Source organism: Balaenoptera ricei, chromosome 9, assembly GCF_028023285.1.
Source record: "Balaenoptera ricei isolate mBalRic1 chromosome 9, mBalRic1.hap2, whole genome shotgun sequence".
NCBI classification, from domain to species: Eukaryota; Metazoa; Chordata; class Mammalia; order Artiodactyla; family Balaenopteridae; genus Balaenoptera; species Balaenoptera ricei.
This window is the reverse complement of record NC_082647.1, coordinates 35,701,201-35,721,200: the sequence shown is the minus strand read 5'-3', so window position 1 is coordinate 35,721,200 and position 20,000 is coordinate 35,701,201. Positions and strand designations below refer to the sequence as shown.

The 20,000-nt window shown below is 34.2% G+C and overlaps 1 protein-coding gene across 14 annotated transcripts in view; it reads left to right on the top strand.

Annotated features, from left to right (window-relative positions):
* FOXP2 (forkhead box P2) overlaps nt 1-20,000 on the top strand; it is a 531,282-nt gene that overhangs the window by 506,458 nt on the left and 4,824 nt on the right. For all 14 annotated transcript variants that reach the window (XM_059933570.1, XM_059933568.1, XM_059933564.1 and 11 more), the window contains one exon: nt 464-627. In XM_059933570.1, the coding sequence (XP_059789553.1) occupies nt 464-627 (164 nt within the window). The remainder of the gene's footprint in view (nt 1-463; nt 628-20,000) is intronic.

Here is a 20,000-nt window from a genome sequence, read left to right as displayed (position 1 = left end):
CATAAATGATTTCACATCATAGTGTTGGGGAACATGGTGCTTGTGGCAAAAACTTTAAAGTTTAATTATAATATATAATTTTTATGCAGAGGAGGCAAATGTCAGGACTTCTTTATTTTGAGTTAAGTTCTGGTCATTTTTAAACAGCAGACCAACTGCTTATATTATCTTGGGGTATTTCGCTATACGTGAGGGTACACTATTCCATTATGTGGGAGGCTGAAACATGAGTGAGAAAGTTTGCTGGGAGAACTATTGTTTCTAGTTGAACATCACACTTAATTTCCTTGGTATTGCTGCCACAAGTTGCCAGTTAGGAACGTTTGTCTTTCCCATACATTTTCTTGAAATGCTTCTAAAATAGCTGTATCAGAATTGAAACCCGTTAGAAGAAGATAGATGTTTTAAAAAGTATTTGAAAGGGCATTTCCAGAGTTGTCTTACACCCTCTTCATTTCACTAGGCTGCCTTGGCAGAGAGCAGTTTACCTTTGCTAAGTAACCCTGGACTGATCAATAACACCTCCAGTGGCCTGTTGCAGGCTGTCCACGAAGACCTCAATGGTTCCCTGGATCACATCGACAGCAATGGGAACAGCAGCCCGGGCTGCTCACCTCAGCCGCACATGTAAGTGGGGCTAACAGACTCCAGAAGGGGAAGAACCGATATTCCTAGGCTTCTAGCATTTACTAGTCTTCTGAAGTTTTGAATGGTGGATAAGTAAAAAATACAAGTTTAAATGGAGTTAAACTGCACCGTGTTTGTGATACGAGAAAGTGTATCAGAACTGGTTTTAATAAACCTTTTAGATTCTCTCCAGTGTCCTATAATAATTGTACTAGCAGTCCTCTACAAATTCTTAGTACTACTAACATTCCCTTGGGAGTATAGCAGTGTCTAAGATGAGTCTCCATCTTATAGATCATTATCACAGTTTGGTTTGTATGGTCCAATAAGAATATTCATGATGGAACAAGTTGTCATAATTTTTACTACTATTACAGGTCTCTAAACCATTTATGAACTGTAGTCAAGATATTTCCCGTTTTTATAAACCGTAAAATGCAAAGTTTAACTGTTAGACACAGTTTACATAGAAGCCGGTAAAGTGTAACTTTTTGCCTGTCTTATAAATCAGTGTAATTACATATTCAACTTTAATTACTGGTGCGTCTGTATTGGCAAGGTTTATATGTTATATTTTATGCAAGACTACGATTCCTATTAATATTTAGCAGCTAACTATATCATTAATTACTCTAAAATCTTTCCCCTACCATCTTTTTAATGGAGCTGAGAGAGTAGATGTATTAAAAATTGATGTATTGTGGATTTCAGAAATGTGTATGACACTTGAAAAAATGCCTGGTCTTATTCAGTAGGCCAAGCATATCAGTTTCTTGTTTACTAAAAAGTATGGACCCTGCTAGAACTTAGAGTTCAGGAGGAAAAGTTAGAATCTGAATCCTGAACAATCCATTCAGTTGTTAGAATGAGTTTTAACTTAATGTCCATACTTCTGAGAGTTAAACATCACATACTTCTAATTTCAGGTTATTGAGGTAAGAATAGTACTTCCTCTCATTCTTATATTTTCCTCCCCTATTTTTGTACTAAAAATCTAGTCAGAGGCCTGAAAGAGAAATATGGTCTTTCTAGCAGCCTATTTCCATTTGACCTTTCACCGGATATTATTTTTGTTGATTTTTGAGACATCTCATTCTATTTGACATATTAATGTCTTTAAGACCATGTGCCTAATTGCTTTATAGCACTTTTACTCTATCACCTTTGTGAAAAACACACGGTGAACATTAATATATTTTATCAGGTTCCAAACCGTTACTTTTTCAAAATGGAAAAATTTGTCTTTTAGAAGTGTCTTTAGATGTGTTAAATAATACAAAAGAAGTAATAAAACTTGAAGTAGAGAGAACATATGAATATATGCTCCTGAGAGTAGCAGTACTCTAGCACAAGAAAAGTGAGCAATCCAACAAAAGTGTTTATATCCCTGCTTTATCCTCTCAGCCATGCAGTGGGTAGCTTGAGGCCTTTGACTTTCAGCCATTCTCCTGAGGATGCTCGCTCCCTGTATCAAATGCTAAAACAATAAAACTTTAAAGAGCCAACAAGAGTTAGATACTGTTTTCCCCCTTTAAAAAAGACCAATTTCAGAGAAATGAAAGGTATTCGTAATAAAAGTGTTTAAGCTATTAATGCACCTCCTTGCACTCCTATATGATATATAGGGGTTGTTATGAACGATATATAGAGGGTATGTAGGGAGGTGGTTTTTAAAACATATGTGTCCAGTGATAAGGATATTAAAATAAAAAATGAATGATTCAATATGATAGTTTATTAAACATTGTGTTTTAGAACCTGAAATAATAATTGGGCTAAATTACAGCATTATTAGGTTACTAGTATTTTTCATTTGGCAGTTGCTATTTTCGATTTTTTCATTGTGTTATTTAGTTACACTTTAATTATAAAAATACCTCAGAAAAAATAGTGTGTGTAAAACAATATATAAAAATTGTATATTTAGTGCCTGATGTAGTGCCACTATGGGCTTAGAAAACTAAGATGTTCATAGACAATATATCGTACATTTTGTGCTTATATGAATTAGTGCATGTGAAAAATATTTATGTGTTTTTTCCATAGAGAGATAAAAGGAAAGCTTCCCTCGGCTTTTTGGAAATAGATTTCAGAAAAGACAAAAATTGGAGGAAGACCAAATCTTGTTTTTTCCTAAATTATATAAATTATAATCATGTTTAATTATCTTGCAGAATACTGAGTCAACATTCTCTCTTTGAATCTGTTTCTGCTGCTGTCATTAACATTTTGTATGTTGGATGTCAAATATTATTGATGGAATGTCACTTCAGTATTCTATATCTTCATCTTTATAGAGTTTTAAGATGCTTGGACTTAAAAGGCATTTTATGTACATTATTAGACAAAGGAAAATGTTATCTAATTCTCTCCATCAAAATTTGTCTGCATATAATTGAATGCACTTCAAAGTACTTTTTGAAAATTAAGCAGAAGTGAAAGAATTTTTTTACATTTCAGTAGCATAGTCATGTGTCTTGAAATGAAATCATGGTACTGGTCCTTGTTGTCATTGGTCGGGGGAGAGGAGGGAGTAAGTTAAGCTGATGCAACTGTTGGCAAGAGGCAGAGGGGCCTAGTGGTATTAGTATATGAGCTCTGGTGACAGACTGTGGTGGTTCCAATCCCAGATTTAGCACTTAATAGCTGAGTACGATTTTATTTGTTTCCTCAGTTTTCTCAGCTGAAAGTGAGGTAAGTCATAATACTATGTACCTCATAGGATTCTTGCAAATAAAACAAGTGCCTGGAATATAATAATTGCTCCCTGTGTCCCTCATAGTGCCGTATTCAGAGTTACTGATTTATATTACCTCTTGTAGTACCTCATTACTGCTGTAAAGGAGACCATAAACAATATAAAAATATTTTGCATTTTAATACATTTTTTGTAGGCTCTCCATAACTGTGTGGTTACTTTCTTTGATAGTCAGTCCCTTTGCTTTTCCTCCCACCTCCTCTTATAATTCATGACGTAAGCAGATCCATAAGAAGTGAAAGAACATGAGACAGGAATTTATGGTAGGGAGCACCTTACTCAGACTCAAGGAGATAAGAGATTTTTGAGATAAGAAGAAGATGTTATCTGAGGTTGGAGGCAACGAATAATCCAAATAGAATAATATAAACCCAGAACAGGAGCTCACGATATGTGCCTGGAGAACATTGCATATGAGGTTTGACAGGAATGTAGAATATATGAAAGGAGACCAGACTGTTGAATGCTTTAAATGTCAAGCTATGGTGTTTACTTTGATCAGAATGGAACTTACTAATGTTATAAGCTTGGGTTTCACATGACCAGAGATGGGCTTTAGGAAGAGTAATCTGAACGTGTACTGAATGAACCATGCCTGAATGAAACTCAAGTGAGGTAGGATATTCTGGAGTTGGGAGAGACTGGAAGCAGATGAGTCCTTGCAGGATGTAGTATCTGACTTAAGTACAAGACAGCGAGTTGGAGAGCAAGGAATCCATACAAGAAGTGCTGTGAAGAGAAATACAGAACAAGACCACTGACTGAATGCTGGGGACAAAGAGGAAAATTAGGAAAAATCATAGCAACTGTAAAAGCCCGTGAAGAGAAATAGAGGGCAGAAGAGGACAGGCTCAGGGGGGAAAACGGTGATGAATTCAGTATTATCCTACTTGCTGAATCCAAGAACGTAAATGTCCTTAGATTCAGGAAACAACAAAACTGAAACTGTTTCTTCATTTAGTATTTTTATTCAACTCCAGAATAGTAAAATAAAGAAGTATTCCTGAGGTTGACAGAAAAGATGTTTTGAAGCTTTGGAAGAGTAGAATAACTATGGTTTAGTGCTTCTCATAAATTATTTTTAGAGAACAAGAGAGGCCAAATTATCATCCATATTCTTCATTTTGACGCTCCATATGTAACACTTCCCCGCGCTGTGGCTTTCCCTCTTAGAGTGCCCTGAATGAAGGCTTTTGCCAAACTAGTGCATTTATTTTGCCTTAACTCTTTGCCTTTCTTCCCTTTCCTTTTTCATTCTCCTCTCTTACCTAAATTCTACCTTTCCTTAAGGGCCTCATCCTATTTTTCCAGGAGGCTTTCCCAAGTAATTTTGCAGTCAGGACCTACCCTCTGCTCCACATTTCTGAAGAGCTGGCTGCTTGTATCATTATCAGGAACTAACGCGGTGTGTGTGTGTGTGTGTGTGTGTGTGGTCACGCACATGTGTGCTTGCACATGTGCATGCTCATTTTGCAGTTATCTCTGGCTTAATGGCAGGTCCCTTAAGGACAAAGACTATATTTTAGACATATTATAGTATATGAAACCCCTAACACATTATACCATACAAAGTAAGCACTCAATAACCATATGATAGTGATTATGAAGAATCAAATGGGAGGTGACAGTTAATGAGAAATGGTTTGACTTCACGAGGTAATCTCTCCAAAAGTACAATCCAGGATTCTCTTAGAACTCTGAAGAAGGGAGAAGAAGAGATTTTTAGGAAGAAGAGATAATGAAATAGAATGCTAGCTAAGAGATCTTTCTAAATATTGGCAGAGTGTGTTTGTGAACTTTTATTTTTAATTTTAATTATTTAGTTAATATGTATTTTATAATTGTCCAGAGTTATGTCAATAGCAAGTGATAGACCTTCACCGCATTCGTGATTATCCTCCTAGACCTTGTTAAATTTTATTTATCTCGTTGAAGGTGAAATGAAAAAAAAAATTATTGCGATTAATACAGTGTTAATCAGATGTATGTTCAAGAGGATTTTAGCAGAAAGTAGGACAGGGTAAAGTCAGGTGGAATAATACAGATTTTACCTAATAATTTTTTGAAATTGTTTTGACTCTTTTCGATCAAGTAGATTTCTACAATTTATTTTCTGCTGCTATTGTAAGAGATCTAGACCCATCATGGTCTGAACAAAAGTAAAGAATACTTCCTGTAAGAGTCTAAGTATCATTACAATTTACAATACAAGTATTTACAATTACAAGTATTTACAATACTCTTCCCTTCTGCACCTCAGCGCCAATATTCCCTGATTACCTGACTTTTCAGAGTTTTACAGATTATGGATAAAATTACTTTAGATTCCTATTTTATACCGGTGTTTGCCTCTTATAAAAACTACCTGAAGAGTTAGGATTGATGCTATGTTCAGGTGGAAATAATTTGAACTTACTTTCTTCTCCCATGTGTTAGACTTAAATGAATGAGAACAGAAGAAAACGTTTGGAGAAGACCTGGAAGGTGAACTCACACTGGTAGAATCAATCCATTTCCTGTCTCCTTCCAAACCTGAGGCAAAAAGAGAAATTTAATGATGTACCCGCCATATTTAGTTCAAATCAGTTGTTTCTTTTTTATTAAGCAATTGTTTCTCCTCACTCTCAGTAAGTTGGCTCAGGTTTGCCTTTTCTTTCTCTTATGAAAATGTTAAATGAGGTTCCCATTTTTATGTTTTCAAATTTTGTTTCTAGAGATCAAAACGAATGTTCTTCCTGAGCTGGTTTTGTATGGAGGGATCCACGCACAAAGCCTTCCATTGTCATGCCGTTCCCCTTTCTGATTATTAGGGTCTCCTACTGTTGAGTTTTCAGATCATTTCTTACGTGTCATTCCTGAATCCTCTTAGCCTCCGTGCCATTTCAAAGTTCTACTTGCTAATATTCTATATTAGTTGCAGGTGATTATTTTTTCTGCCTCTTATTAAAGCAAATGTTTGAAGTTTGCGAGTTAATGAACTTCTATATAGAATCAGAATGTTAATATGGCTCATGTAAGACTAGAAAGTATATTTGTTGTGTTCTTCGAAGCCAAAACTTTAGGGTAAGGAAATCTAAGTCTGCGGCGTTGCACAAAAGGAGTAGTGTAGTGTGTTATTCCAGGACTGCAATGGAGATCACATTAATCTTTTTTATTAACATGTTGAATGCACATTCCACACGCCCCAGAACTTTCTATGCATTGCATGTCCCAGTCAGTCATCTTTACAACATCCTCTGCTTCTTGAGAACCTCAGTTCGTTATATCACTCCAATGATAAACTTCAGCCTCTCCTAGCAATAATACTTTGCAACCAAAGACAGCTAAAAGGGACTGCTAGATGCCCGTTTTGTGCAACAGTATTGAAAAATCTAATATAAATTATGAAGTGTCACGAAACATAATGAAAATGTTCAAGTATATAATATTACGTTTCTTCCTTCTATTCTCTGTGGCTGCCTTAAAATTTAAATTGCTGTTTGTAGGCACATGTAGAATTTGCAGACCCTACACCTTTGGTTGGTGATATTTTATATAAAATCCCTACAGATCTTAGATCTTTCTGTGGACAAAAGCATTTGAAATTGGAGTGGCTCTGTATATCAGAGGAAAGCAGTTGAAAGTGACTGACAACTTGAACAAGTGGAATGCTCATTGTTTTCATGCCTGTTAAGCCTGCACTATTTTTGCTGATATTTTGGATCATTAAGTTGCATTAAGAAGATCTCTAAACATAAAAGCATATTTTTGCTTTACATGTCTTCACAGATTTTTTAATTCACAATTTTTCATTTATCTTCAATTTTTTTTTTCCTAACATTTCTGGGCCTCATAATTTTCATTCTGATTTAATTCTATTTTTATTTAACCTCTAAACTTTTTTATTAACTTTGCTAGTTAGCTTTGAGATCTCTTTCCAAAGTGATGGTACAGAACTTATGACTATGCCAGCTCTTTATTATCTCTTTTTTTTTTAAGTGCTACAAGTATGGCTCAGTAGCCGCTGTTCTTTTTTACATTATTCCAGTCCCCGTATGTGGCACTTACAGCTCATTCTAGTTCCTCCTAATAAAAAGATCCTCCCAGAGATACAGTGCCTTCAGCTAAAAAGTGCTGTATCCCCACCGTGCCAATAGTGGAAATTTGTGGGTTCCTGTAGGGTTTTAAAGGATTTTTATAGAACTATACAGATGGTATTTAAGTTTTGTGTTATGAATCCCCGCAATTTAGGCAAAGGGTGTCAGAAAACTTTTAGGTGACAGTATTGTAGCTAACTGCTTCTGTTTTATATCTAAAGAAGATACTTTGTTAGAAGGTACATCTTCCTTTGCAGTAACACTATTTGAGACTTAGAAATGTTCTTTTGCTGAGGGTCAAAAAGTAATTGACTGAATTGTTTAAAAATGAATATTGTTATTCAGTATTTTTTCCTTCTAGTACCAGGGGGAAATACCATAGTACCATGTATACCCATATGGTATTTTAACTTAAGCTTTTGACATAGGGCTTAGGGAAGTGGCTGTCTATTTGGTGATATGGGTATTTTATGACTAAAGATATTTATTATGTAAAGTTAACGATCACTTCAGAATATTACTTAATGTGAAGATACTTTACATAAGAAATTATATTTTAATATGTGTTAAAATTATATGCATTTTGACTACTTTGGGAGAATTTTAAACTGACCTTTCAAATAAGTACAACAATGTATTTAAAAACTTTGACACCAATAAACACAGTTTAAAACTTTATCTCAGGGTTCCTACATTCCGTAAGTAGTTTCTATCATTAGGATAGAATTAAACAATTTATATAAACAACAGATGACCAAATAATTTCACATAACTAGTGGAAACTGACATTCTTCAGTTTGCTCAACATTATCTTAATCTTTGAGCACTGAAAATGGTGTAACATCAGCAAGACATTTAAAAGGCAGGAACAGAAGTAATCATTGGTCACATAATGTTATCTAGCTCTTGATAAATTTACCATTTGCAACACTAAATCTCAGGTCCCTTTTGTTAATTAGCAGGTCAGAGAAAGACATAATCCACTAGATTTAGAATAAAAGATATTGTTTTTACTCCCTATTCCATTCTCGTGCTAAGAACTAACAGAGCATAGCTAAGCACAGTTCAGGAGGAAACTGAACATTGAGTCAGTCCTGTGGTTTAATTTGAGCAAAGGAATAGCTCCAGCAGAGCAGCCAGTCTCAGAGATTAGATAGACCTAATGACACGAACCGTATGTAATCCTGGTGAAGAGCCATCTCTGTCAAGATATCCAAGAAACAGCTTCGCCAGGAGCAAGCAGTGAACGGGCAGCATCCCATCAGGGAAGCTTGGCAAAGGAAATAGACAACAGTCCAGAAAAGATGGGTGAGCCATGTCAGCGAGGGCTGCCCAGAGCCATACTATAGCCCAACTATAGGACTTCGAGGTCCTGATCTTCAAGGAATCAGAACCCTAATTATCAATGAGAAATAAGAGAGAAACAGGAACATATACTTTGTGTACCATATGCCCATCCTGACATTTCTGACTGAAACTTGGTCCAAGGAACAAGGCAAAAATGATTTTTGGATGAATGGTTCAAAGGAGTTTTGGAGCAGCAGCAAAGCTGACTTAATGGCCAAATGTCAAGATGTAATTTAGATTTTCTTTTATTTCTCTGACCAATAGATTAGAAATATAAAAGTCCTTAGATCTATACCTGAATGGTTATTGAAAGCTACCATTTATGAGACACAAAATGGAATGGTACCAATTGTATCTCAGTGGGCAACTATTTTGATTCTGAGATTGAGCACAGTATATTTGTACTCCTCAATGATCAAAGTAATTACATTTATATTTTCATTTTATTACAGCTGTTCTGATCACATCTATTTTATAAATCAAATGGTAAATCTTAAAGATTTAATTGTGCTTTTTATAATCAGCACTACAGCAAAACTATGTGAAATCATTTGGGAGTGAGCCTCCAAATCATGTAAAATCCAGTTTCTTTAAACAATATTGTATAAATTTGAATAAATTATAATATAATGTTGAAGGTAAGGACAAGAAATCTTAGAGAAATTTCATATACATATATATGCATGTGATTTGTAAAATTAGGTTGCGTTAACCTTAATCTACCTTTTTGTTATATTTCTTAGAACTTCTGTTGACTTTAAATGGAACTTTGGAACTCTGCCTTGGGGTCAGATCTTTTGGGATGTAGAATAGAATTATAAAATGCATTCTTAAGAATGGCAGTGTGTAGCTTAGAAGAGAAAATGTTATTACAATTATCAGAATATAATATTCCTTTGCAATCAAACACTTAAATGGCTGCATTTTCTAGAAAGTAGAGTATGGGAGTTACAAGATTTATTAAATATATTAGTATTAAAGTTGTATTCTGACTTCAAGATGAAAAATTAAAATTTATTTGGCTGTTTGTCCTTAGCCACAGTGAAAAGGTATGAGAAACTTTGTAGGGCATTTTCTAATTACATTCTGAATAAAGCAAACTAAACAAGGTATATATGGCATGAGGAATCATTTGTTCACTCCAATTTTTCTATCCTCTTTTAATGGTTGTACATTTCTGAGAGGAGGAATATTTTCCTTTACATCCATAAATAAGCAGGATTTTTATCTACTGAACTGGAATAATGGTTCTGGGTACTGTCCTAATGGCAACTATGTGCAAACTCATCCAAATCAAAAGGAAGGTCAGTTCGTTCAACATAAGAATGTCTGTGGTAAATGTTAATTTACAAGAGAGAAAACAGTCTTGAAAAACAATAAAATTTGAAAAATATTGAATCATAGTAGTAAAGATCTGTTTTATAATTTCTTAATTGATAAAATAAGAGCTAATTTATCATTTCTAGTTGTTTTTAATTATTTGACCTTCTTATTCACTTCTGTACACAAGAGAATTAAATATTTCTCTAACGTGTGCTTAAGTTTAGAATATAAAATTCTAGATTTTAGTGAAAGAAATCAGAATTATCATTTCAAAAGAATAAAATCATAAATAGGATTAATTAAATAATTTCTTAATGACTATATAAATAACTTCAGTTGTTTAATTACTCACAGTAGCCTAAGATCATTTCTCATTTTAAAAAGTACTTGCAAGATGTTTTCTTTTAAAAGTAAACTTTTCCATTTAAAACTTTAGTTTCATTTTTTAGGTTATTTCTGTGATATGTTAAACTAAAATACTTCCTAAATAAAATATTACTCTAAAAGTTACAAATGTTTAATTTAAGAAATGTGAATTGTTTCTCATTTCAACCTGACTTTGTACAAATGGAGATACCTAAACTTGCAGTTTTTATAAATCTACCATTAAATTCCAAATATAATTATATCATTTCCTTGTACATATACTAGAAGGAAATGAGTAAAATTGAATTTCCACAATCTCCATTTTTCATATGCTTTCTAAATGAGCATCAGTTATTTTACCAGTTTCCCTGTGAAACGTCTTTGGAAAAAAAATGACTTTTTAAAAATGTTGTATTTGATGTGGTTATAGCTTCCAGGATAGGTACTCAAAAATAACAAACAAAACCAAAAACTGAGCCTCATGAAACTAAATCTTCCATTTTAATAAAGGAGTCTGTGTTTGTATTTTGGAATCCATTTTACATCTCCAAAACAATGATACTTATGTGGTAAGCATGAAGGTTTTGCCATTGGCAAATTTGAACTAATTGAATAAAAATTTATTCAAACACATATGAAATTACAAAGTACTAATCATACACTTTGATTTTTAAATGCTTATAGTAGTTATCATTATTCATTCAACGGCTTTGTGCCAAGTACTAAATAGACATTGTAGACAGTTAAAAGGAAGTCTCATCTTCTCTAAGTATTTCCTTTTAATTACAAAATTTTTGATGCTATTTTGTGAGTCAAAACCTATGCAAATCAATGGACAGCCTTAGCCTATAGCAATACTAAGTCTATTCTGATATTTTTTAATGTCATTAATCGAGTTAAGATACAACAATATATGAGATAAAGAAGAATTTGTATGATTGTAAACATTTTCTTTTAGAGTTAATCAATGTATCCCATGTAGGTTAAAGGTATACAAACTAAATTAAGTAGAAGTATCAAGAAACTTAAAAGTCAAGAACTTGAATAAATCGGTATTGAGTAGGAAATAGATGCGTGGTTTAAGGTCTACACATATTTCAGTACGTTCAATATGTTTCTCAATGTTCTGTATATATAAATTCATTTTACTGGATAAAGTTTGCTATATTGGGCCAAATAAAATTATTTTCCATAGTAAAACTGAAGCATGAAGGCCTTAATGCTATTTCTGAGGATAGGTTTTTGACTATTATCTGGGGAGTAACATTTTTTATATTAATGATCCGCAGTTACTGATAGAAGCATGTTATATCCTTCAGGTATGCTAGGGCAATTATTCTTATAGGATTTTTAAGATATATCATGTCACCTTTTTAAGATGTATCATGTATCATGTCTCATGTATCATGTTTATTACTATTTTTCAGTAAGTATATGTTATTTAATGTATTTAACTTTTTCTCAAACAACTAAGATTATCTGAAGAAAGATATAAGGGGGTCTCCTAAAATGAGTAAATCACATAAAAACAATTTTACCTAGTCTTACCTTTAGTCTTGACTTGTAAATGTTTGATTAAATTAACTTTACATTGCCTGAAATCGCCCATATTGTAGAGATGAGCCATTAATTGTAAGTTTTTCTTCACAGCATTTGTTGATATCTATCATAACATTTAAGACTTAAAATTTTTATCATCAGTATTAATAAATATTGTATTTATGAAGGGCCCAATCAAATTTACATTGTGCCACTGAATTACTCATAAATGATGACACTGTATAACTCTAAGATATTGCTCCCAAATTCCTGTCCAGTTTCATCCTGTAGGTAATCCTCTCTAGGAAGATTGCCCTGCCAAGGCAAAAGAATGATCTATTCTCTTGGTGATATCTAAATAAAGAAACACCATTGTGATTCTATAGTCTAACATCTATTGACTTAAACATGTTTTGAATATCTCAGTTTCAGAGAACTTTATTCATAGTACTTCCTTATTTTAAAGAAAAAATAGGAACAGTTTATAGGATCTTTTACTTAGTCTTAAGGAGAAAATGAAGACAATTTACATTTCTCTAGAGAATATACAGTGTGATCACAATCTAAAAAGGTAAAGTTTTCCATTTTAATTTGACTCTGCTGTAGGGTGTTGGCAACAATAACATTTCTTCTGCCTTTCATTGGTGCCTTGGGTACTTGTAAATTTCACAACTAAAGGAGCAACACATTTCTTTAGGCAACAAATCAGTCTATTAATGTAGCTAGTCCTCTCTTTGTGTTTTTGGTATATACCATTATGAGGGTAGGCTGTAACACTGAGCAATTAAACTAGAGCATAAAAACCAACTGCTACTTTGCATTTCCTTCTGGTAGAGGCTTGGCAGGTTGAATGGAGCAGAGATGTTTCATTCATTTAAGTTGAATAAACATTTCTTGAGCACCTATTATGTGCGACATAGTCTGTTGGAAACTGGCAGATGATCTGTTATCTACAAAGAGGTAGAACTCTAATCCAGGGATGGATATGTACAAAGATACCAAGTAAAGGAAGGAAGAGAGTTATAACCAAATTGCAAATTAAGTGTACACATGCACATGGAGAATCATGAAAGTCTTCATGGAGGAGATAGCTTTGAGTTATGCTTAACATGAAATCAATTTTTAGGTTGAACTTTATGAAATTATTGATATTTGACTGGGTTGTTTTTTGCTTACAGAAATAGCAGTCTTAAACCTTTCAACCTAACATTAAGCAGAGATGAGGAAAGAGAAGATAGATACAAAGGATTTGAGGGTATGAGCAAATGTGACTAAGATATAAAGCATGAGTCTCATTCAGAGAATAGATCATTCTTTTGCCTTGGCATGGACAATCTGCCTAGAGAGGAATATGTGTAGGATGAGACTGGACAGGAATTTGGGAACCATAGCTTAGAGTTCATTAATCTCCAAGCTGATGACAGGGTAGGGGCATTGAAAATTCACCAATTATTTGGCGATCCTTAGCAAGACCCTCAAGGGTATATGTTACCTACTTTTAAAAAGACTTACCCTTCTTTGCTACTCATCCCTGGATATACTGTATTTTTTCACTTGAAAAAGTGTCCACACTTTTTTTTATGCCATTTTCCCTCAATATTCAGTTTGTTCTTTTTTTTAATATTCAGTTTTAAAATATATTTTTCTTTAAGATGACATAAGAACTCAGACTGAAAATTAAAAACAAAATTTCCAGAGATCAAGTATCAGCAGCCTTTATAAACGTGGGCATTGCTTCTGCTAGCAGCTTGATCACAATGAGGACTGTAGAGAAATTTGTTTCAAAATCTTCCCATCTTCTACTTTCTGATATCCAAGCATTCCAGGATCTGCTTCCCCTCTTCCTCGAGCGATTAAAATGACAAATATAAAGATTCATCAAAATTGAATGAGTTATGAAGAGTCATCATCTATTTTAACTTTTAGAATTTTTGACAGAGATTTAGGCTCTTCTATCTTCTTGGTAGAGTATAAAAGGGAACTATTTCACATACATATAAATTTAAAAGCAGTACGTACAAAACTTTTTAGTCCACAACCAATAGCCTTAATTCTTCACTTCTCTCCACGTTTCTAATCCTGCTACCTTATTCCTGACCATCATGACCTTATTACACTGTTTTAGTAAACTCCTAGCTGGTTACCTTACCTCCAGTGGCCTACGTCCCATCTACGTTTTGCAAATTAATCCTCCTAAAACTCTTCTATCTTTTCACTGCCATGCTCAAAAACCATCAACAGCCCTTCAGCTGGCAGAGAATAAATTTTAAACTCCATAAATGCAACTCAAGGGCCCTTCACCATCTGACCTTGTTCTGCTTTCTAACATATTTCTTTATCACCAACCCTCCTTTCCCCATGGCCTCTACACACTCTCAGGATTCCTACAACACATATAAAATTCTCTATTTTTCCCATTTCCACTCAGAATGCCCTTTTCCTCAACTCTGTGTAATGAACATTTTCATATATTTCAAAGCCTACGTGAAGTGACACCTTCCTCCGTCATAGATCATTGACTGAATGCATTGCCAGAATTTTTCTCCCCTCTTTCATAACACTTTGTCTGTTATGGTATAGATCACATTCTGCTTGGCATCGAAGTTACTTGTGTGTATGTCTTACTTCCTCTATTAGACTGAAACTGTATGAGAACAGGAACCATTTTCTATATCAGCCCCTAGACCAGTAGTTTGCAAATAATGTTTGTTGAATTGATTTTTTCACTTCTAGCAAGAAGTAATGTTTATCCTTGTAGAAGTACTTCCATTTCAGCTACTGACTTTCAACCTTTCTGTCAGGAAGTATTAACAGACTTTTATGTCTCTCCATCACTGAATACTTTCCCTCTAACTATCTAAAGAAGTTCCAAATAGCTTTCTAATTCTCCTAAGTGTAAATTACATCAAATTAGGAGGTTGGCTATTCCTTCTTCAAGCAAGAAATTTAAATCACTGCTTTTCTGTAGTAAATAGTAGGTAGTGGACTTGGAATAGTTGAATTGGAAATCTTGTGTTTCATGGACAGAACAATTTTTAAACTGTTCACAATTAATTCCTGGATTCTCGTTTAAATGAACACTCATTATCTACCAAATGGATAATTTGCTTTCAAATCAAAGATGAAGTTACTTCCAAATCCACTTAAAGGAATAGGACATATTTTATCAGGTTTAGAAGAACTACTAAAGTGACTGTCAAGGTAAATATGTCTACCTGCTGTCTCTGCCCTTCTGTGCCAGAAGTTTGTGCTCTTCTGTGATAACCTAGATCCCTGGTATGTATTAGGTGCCCAGTAAACAAATGAAATGCTGGGGAGATTATCCAATCCAGACTTCGTAGACTCCTGCCTTAAGATACGTTACAAATAAGTCGATTTATTATCCTTTATTCAAGATCTCACAAATGAGACAATAAGAAATCAATTATTCCACTAGTTTTTTTCTTTTTGTTCATAAGTTAAGAAAAAAAAAAAAAGAAAAACCTAAGTCCTCAGTTTCAGTAGTTTCATTCTATTTGCTCAAAGTAGCTTCTACTTTACTTATTATTAAGGGCTCTATTAAGGACTGCCGCTTAATCTGTAAGACACCTCAAATCGAAACTGAAAGGAGTCGTGCATAAATTTCAAATCAGGGAGGAAAAATGGCATGAATATCCAAACCATCCACAATATATCTTCTTCAAACCCAGAAAGAGTTTTATCACCAGGATAGATAGTCAAGAATTTCTCTCGTCTGTCCATCTGAACTTGTTCTTCCTTTACTGTCTTTAATGAATTCCATTAGGAGTATAGATGCTTTGGGATTCTGCTTAGAGACAAATAATCTCTCCCAGCTGTTAACTCCTCCAGTATCACTTAATTGCTATTCCTCTTAGGACACTTATGGCTGGCAATTGTGTACATATTTGAGTACATACTTCTCCCATACCGGACTGCAACTTCTTTGATAGATGTTTAAATGCCTCCACAGTGCCTTATATCTAGAGGGTATGCAATAAACGCGTTAAATTAATCATTGGCAATAGGAGATAATGATAATGTTATTGGCTTTTCCTGTCTAAGTGAGATTGATGCTCTTTATGCCATTATGGACACAGGCGACTTGACTCAACCCGCAGCATAAAAGAACTTTTGGCAGAAAATTTATTGTCTATCAGGCTTATATATATTGCTGTGTCTCTTAAAATTTCCATATTTTAGTCAACTTTGAGTTCATCTATTTAAGGTTTCTCCAGCTGAATATATATTATCAGACTTCATAAACTTCAGTGTACATAGCGCATGTGATGCAGGCCTGGACCATTCAATGCATGTATGTTAATGATTTCACTGACAAGTTATGATGAGGCCTGGGATGGGATGGCTGAGGAGTGTAAGTGCCGGGGCTCCGCCTACCGAACATTTCAACAATGGTCTTTCTACTTTGAAGTTTACTTTCCTCTGTTGATCTAAAAATGGTCAGAGACATGACCTGAGATTTTGGCTTAGTGCCTTAGTGTTCAGAAATGTGTTAGTAAATAATTCTTTGGAATAATTATAGTAATATGTTATGTTATTCTGTTCCTTTTATACCTTAAATGTACTTTTAAGGAAGTGTAGCTAGTCATTACTTTAATAGCCCTAATGCCTGGCATTTGGTATGTGGGGCACTTATATCTTTGTTTTATGACTTTTCTGATATAGTAATAAAAGTCTTAATTTGTAGAAGGGCTAAAATGTTTTTAGAGCTAATTAAGTTCATACGTTGTTTAAAAAGCAATTCATGTATTTATACTATAACTTCTTCCAAAAAAGGATTTAAGGTTGTAATTATATCATGACTGTATCTAACATTGATCACTTATGAGCCAGTCACTGTTCCAAGTGTTTTGCATACACAAAAAATCATTTACTCATAACTACTATGTAAAGTAGGTACTTTATTATCTCTGCTTTATGAATAAAGAAACAGAGGTACAGAGACATTAAGTAACTTCCCCAAGGTCACACAGCTAGGAAGTAAAGGAGCCAGTGTTTAAACCCAAGCATTTTATCCTCAAAGCTCACTGAATTCTTAAACACTATATTATTAACCACTTAACCACTGCTGCATGACTAAAGATTATAAATGAGGTGCCTAAATTATTCAAGATTACTTTATGCTACACTTATAAGTTAATCAAAATACTAAATACATAAAAATTATTGTATTAAATTATACCCTGTTAATTAAAAACCTTTATATGATTCAACTGGAGAAGAGGATATGTAAGGAGGAATCGGTGAGCGCTGCATAGACAGGGAGTTACTTTAAAGGGTTTCCTTTATTTTATTTGAATTGTCAGAGGAGTTTCTTTGGTGAAGGGGAGCATTTTTCCTGGGAGAAAATCTAATTATCCTATAATAGTGTAACACATGGTATCCTGAAGAATTTGGAAAAATGAACACTACCGAGATAGCCCCTTTTTTTCCAGAGATAAATTAAATGACCCTCATATCCTATAATGGGAGGAAGAAGGGAAAGATACTGCTAATGGCTGCGGAAGAGACTAATTTCCCATTCATTCTGCAACCCACCAAAGGCATGTGGTTTCCTTGAGTTTCATTTCCTTTGAATTGGCATACAGGGCAAGTGAAAACATGGAGCTCTCTGAGATCCAAAAGTGAGAAACCTAATATAAATGGAGATAATCATGATAGAATTGTATTTTTATTGAAAAGGATTCCACCAATGTATAGGCATAGGTACTATAACTTTCAAGCAATTTTATTCCCTGGGATGCTTCAACTTCTCTTGCTATATTTTATTTCGTTTTTAGACATTGTACTGGTGGCAATCGGATATTTTTAGGAACTGAGCATTCATAATTATTGGCTCTGGTTTTAGTTTATTTTAGTAAATGAGCAGCCTAACGCTGTAGCCTTAAGGGAAAATTTCATTTACATCTTGCTCAGGTCTGATACCTTGTTCACAAACTAATTCTGAGCGAAAGGATTCTAAGAACACTTAATTCCAGAGAGAAGTTTTCTCTGTTATAGTTGATACAAATGAAACTCTTAATGCGTTGATGGCACATCGTTTATTCAGTTAACACACATGTACTAGGTGCTTGCTGTGGATACAGCTCTCTTGATCTGTGAAGTTCATAGTCTAGTAGGCAAGACACAGTAAGCCACCACCAGGAAGAGTTCAGTACAGTACATGTGATGAAGGCAACATGAGATAGCAAGAATAACCAGGTTCCAAGAAACATTCCAGAGGCCAGTTGTGTACTAGTCCTGGCTCTGCCTGTATTTATCATAACTCTTGGAAAGTTACTCATTTTCTCATCTGTGAAACAGGAGCATTGGAAAAAATTATGTTTGATACAGTGTTAGGATTCCAAGATTCTGTAGTTTTGGGTAACAGAATGATCCAAAAAAAAAAAAAAAAGATGCTTTGGAGGGTCAAAGTAGGAGGTCAGCGAAAGCCAGACAGGTCAAACAAACTCTTTAGAAGTAGATAAGATATAACTTGGTCCTTATATGGTAGACAGGATGTGCATAGGTAGAACACAGTGAGGAAGGGAATGCCAGGTTCTGTGCACACACAGTGAGTTGAAGAGGAAAGCGTAGACTAAGTCAGCATGAAAAAATGACTTGGAGTAGGAATTGAACATGATATTTCAAGGGTGATGTTTTGAGTCGGGAGTAGAAGTTATTATTCAGAACTACTGTTGTACACAGGGAGGTTGCAGCCTAACTGTGGAGAATGGCTGAAGGGTTTTGGCTCAATCCTGTCTCATTCCCCTGTGTCTCAGTTCAGATAGATTTTTGTACAAGGCAATGACATAATGAAATAAATTCCTTGTGTATTAAAATTCTCTGAGAAGGTAATGGAACATGCCTTTATAGTGATACTTTTAAAAAAAATTCTATGTGTTTGTATTTTAGAAAGACATCCCATTTGTTATTCCTCTTTATCTGGAACTTGAGACTTTTCTACAGGTTCTTTATTCAAATAAAAATCCAACCCAGGAAAGTAAAACACAAATGAATCAGACACTCAGCTCCAGCTGAGGGGACAGTGGAAGTGGAACAGGGGATTAGGAAAGAGAGTCAGACTAGGGAGACCTCCTAGGTCTTCTCAGAGCCTTGAGAACATTAAGACAAACCAACTACAAAAGAAGTCAGATCTTTAGCTAAAATTATTAGATGCTCAGAATAATGTTAATTGAATTGAGGTTAATCCCATAGATATCTATGTATGTCTTGCCAGCTATTCAATATCTGTTTAGAAATATTCATCTATTTAAGCTTGAAAGTTTTGAATATTCATAGGTCATTTATGAGACCTAGTTAAAAAAAGATGCTATTATATTAACCTTAGGAGTTTATTCTAATCATTTCCAGTACTTAAGAGTTTGACATTCAGTAAAATGTTCTGAATCCCAGCTTGAACCTGGAAAATCTAAAATTATAAATTCAACTTATAATGATTATTAAATCAAAACATCATTTTTTAATAAAAGTCATTAAATGAATGTGAACTTTCGCAAGTAATCTTACTAGAAGATTTCATTTGTATATTTTATAGGGTACTTTGGGAATGTTAACATTAGATTTAATAAATGCTTAAAATTCTGGGTATGTCTGCGTGATACCGTAACAAATAGTTGGTTCATCAGTCATTTTACTCCAACTATTGGCTAGTTCAATGAAACATTTAATCAAAGTAGTTGTTGAGTTCAATTGCTAAATTTTTTTCAATCAAAATCATTGGTTTTGTTTTTAAAATGATCCTCATAAACCAGCTTTTATGATTTCAGGCTTTTATTATCCTGAAATAATCTATGGGTACACACACACACACACACACACACACACACCACGCTTACACATAGATTCCCCCCCCCCGCCATGGTACACACAGTTTCCTAGTTGCACATTTCTAATTTTCTAATTGACTCTGTAACCTTTTATTAGGACCAAACAGTTTATTCATC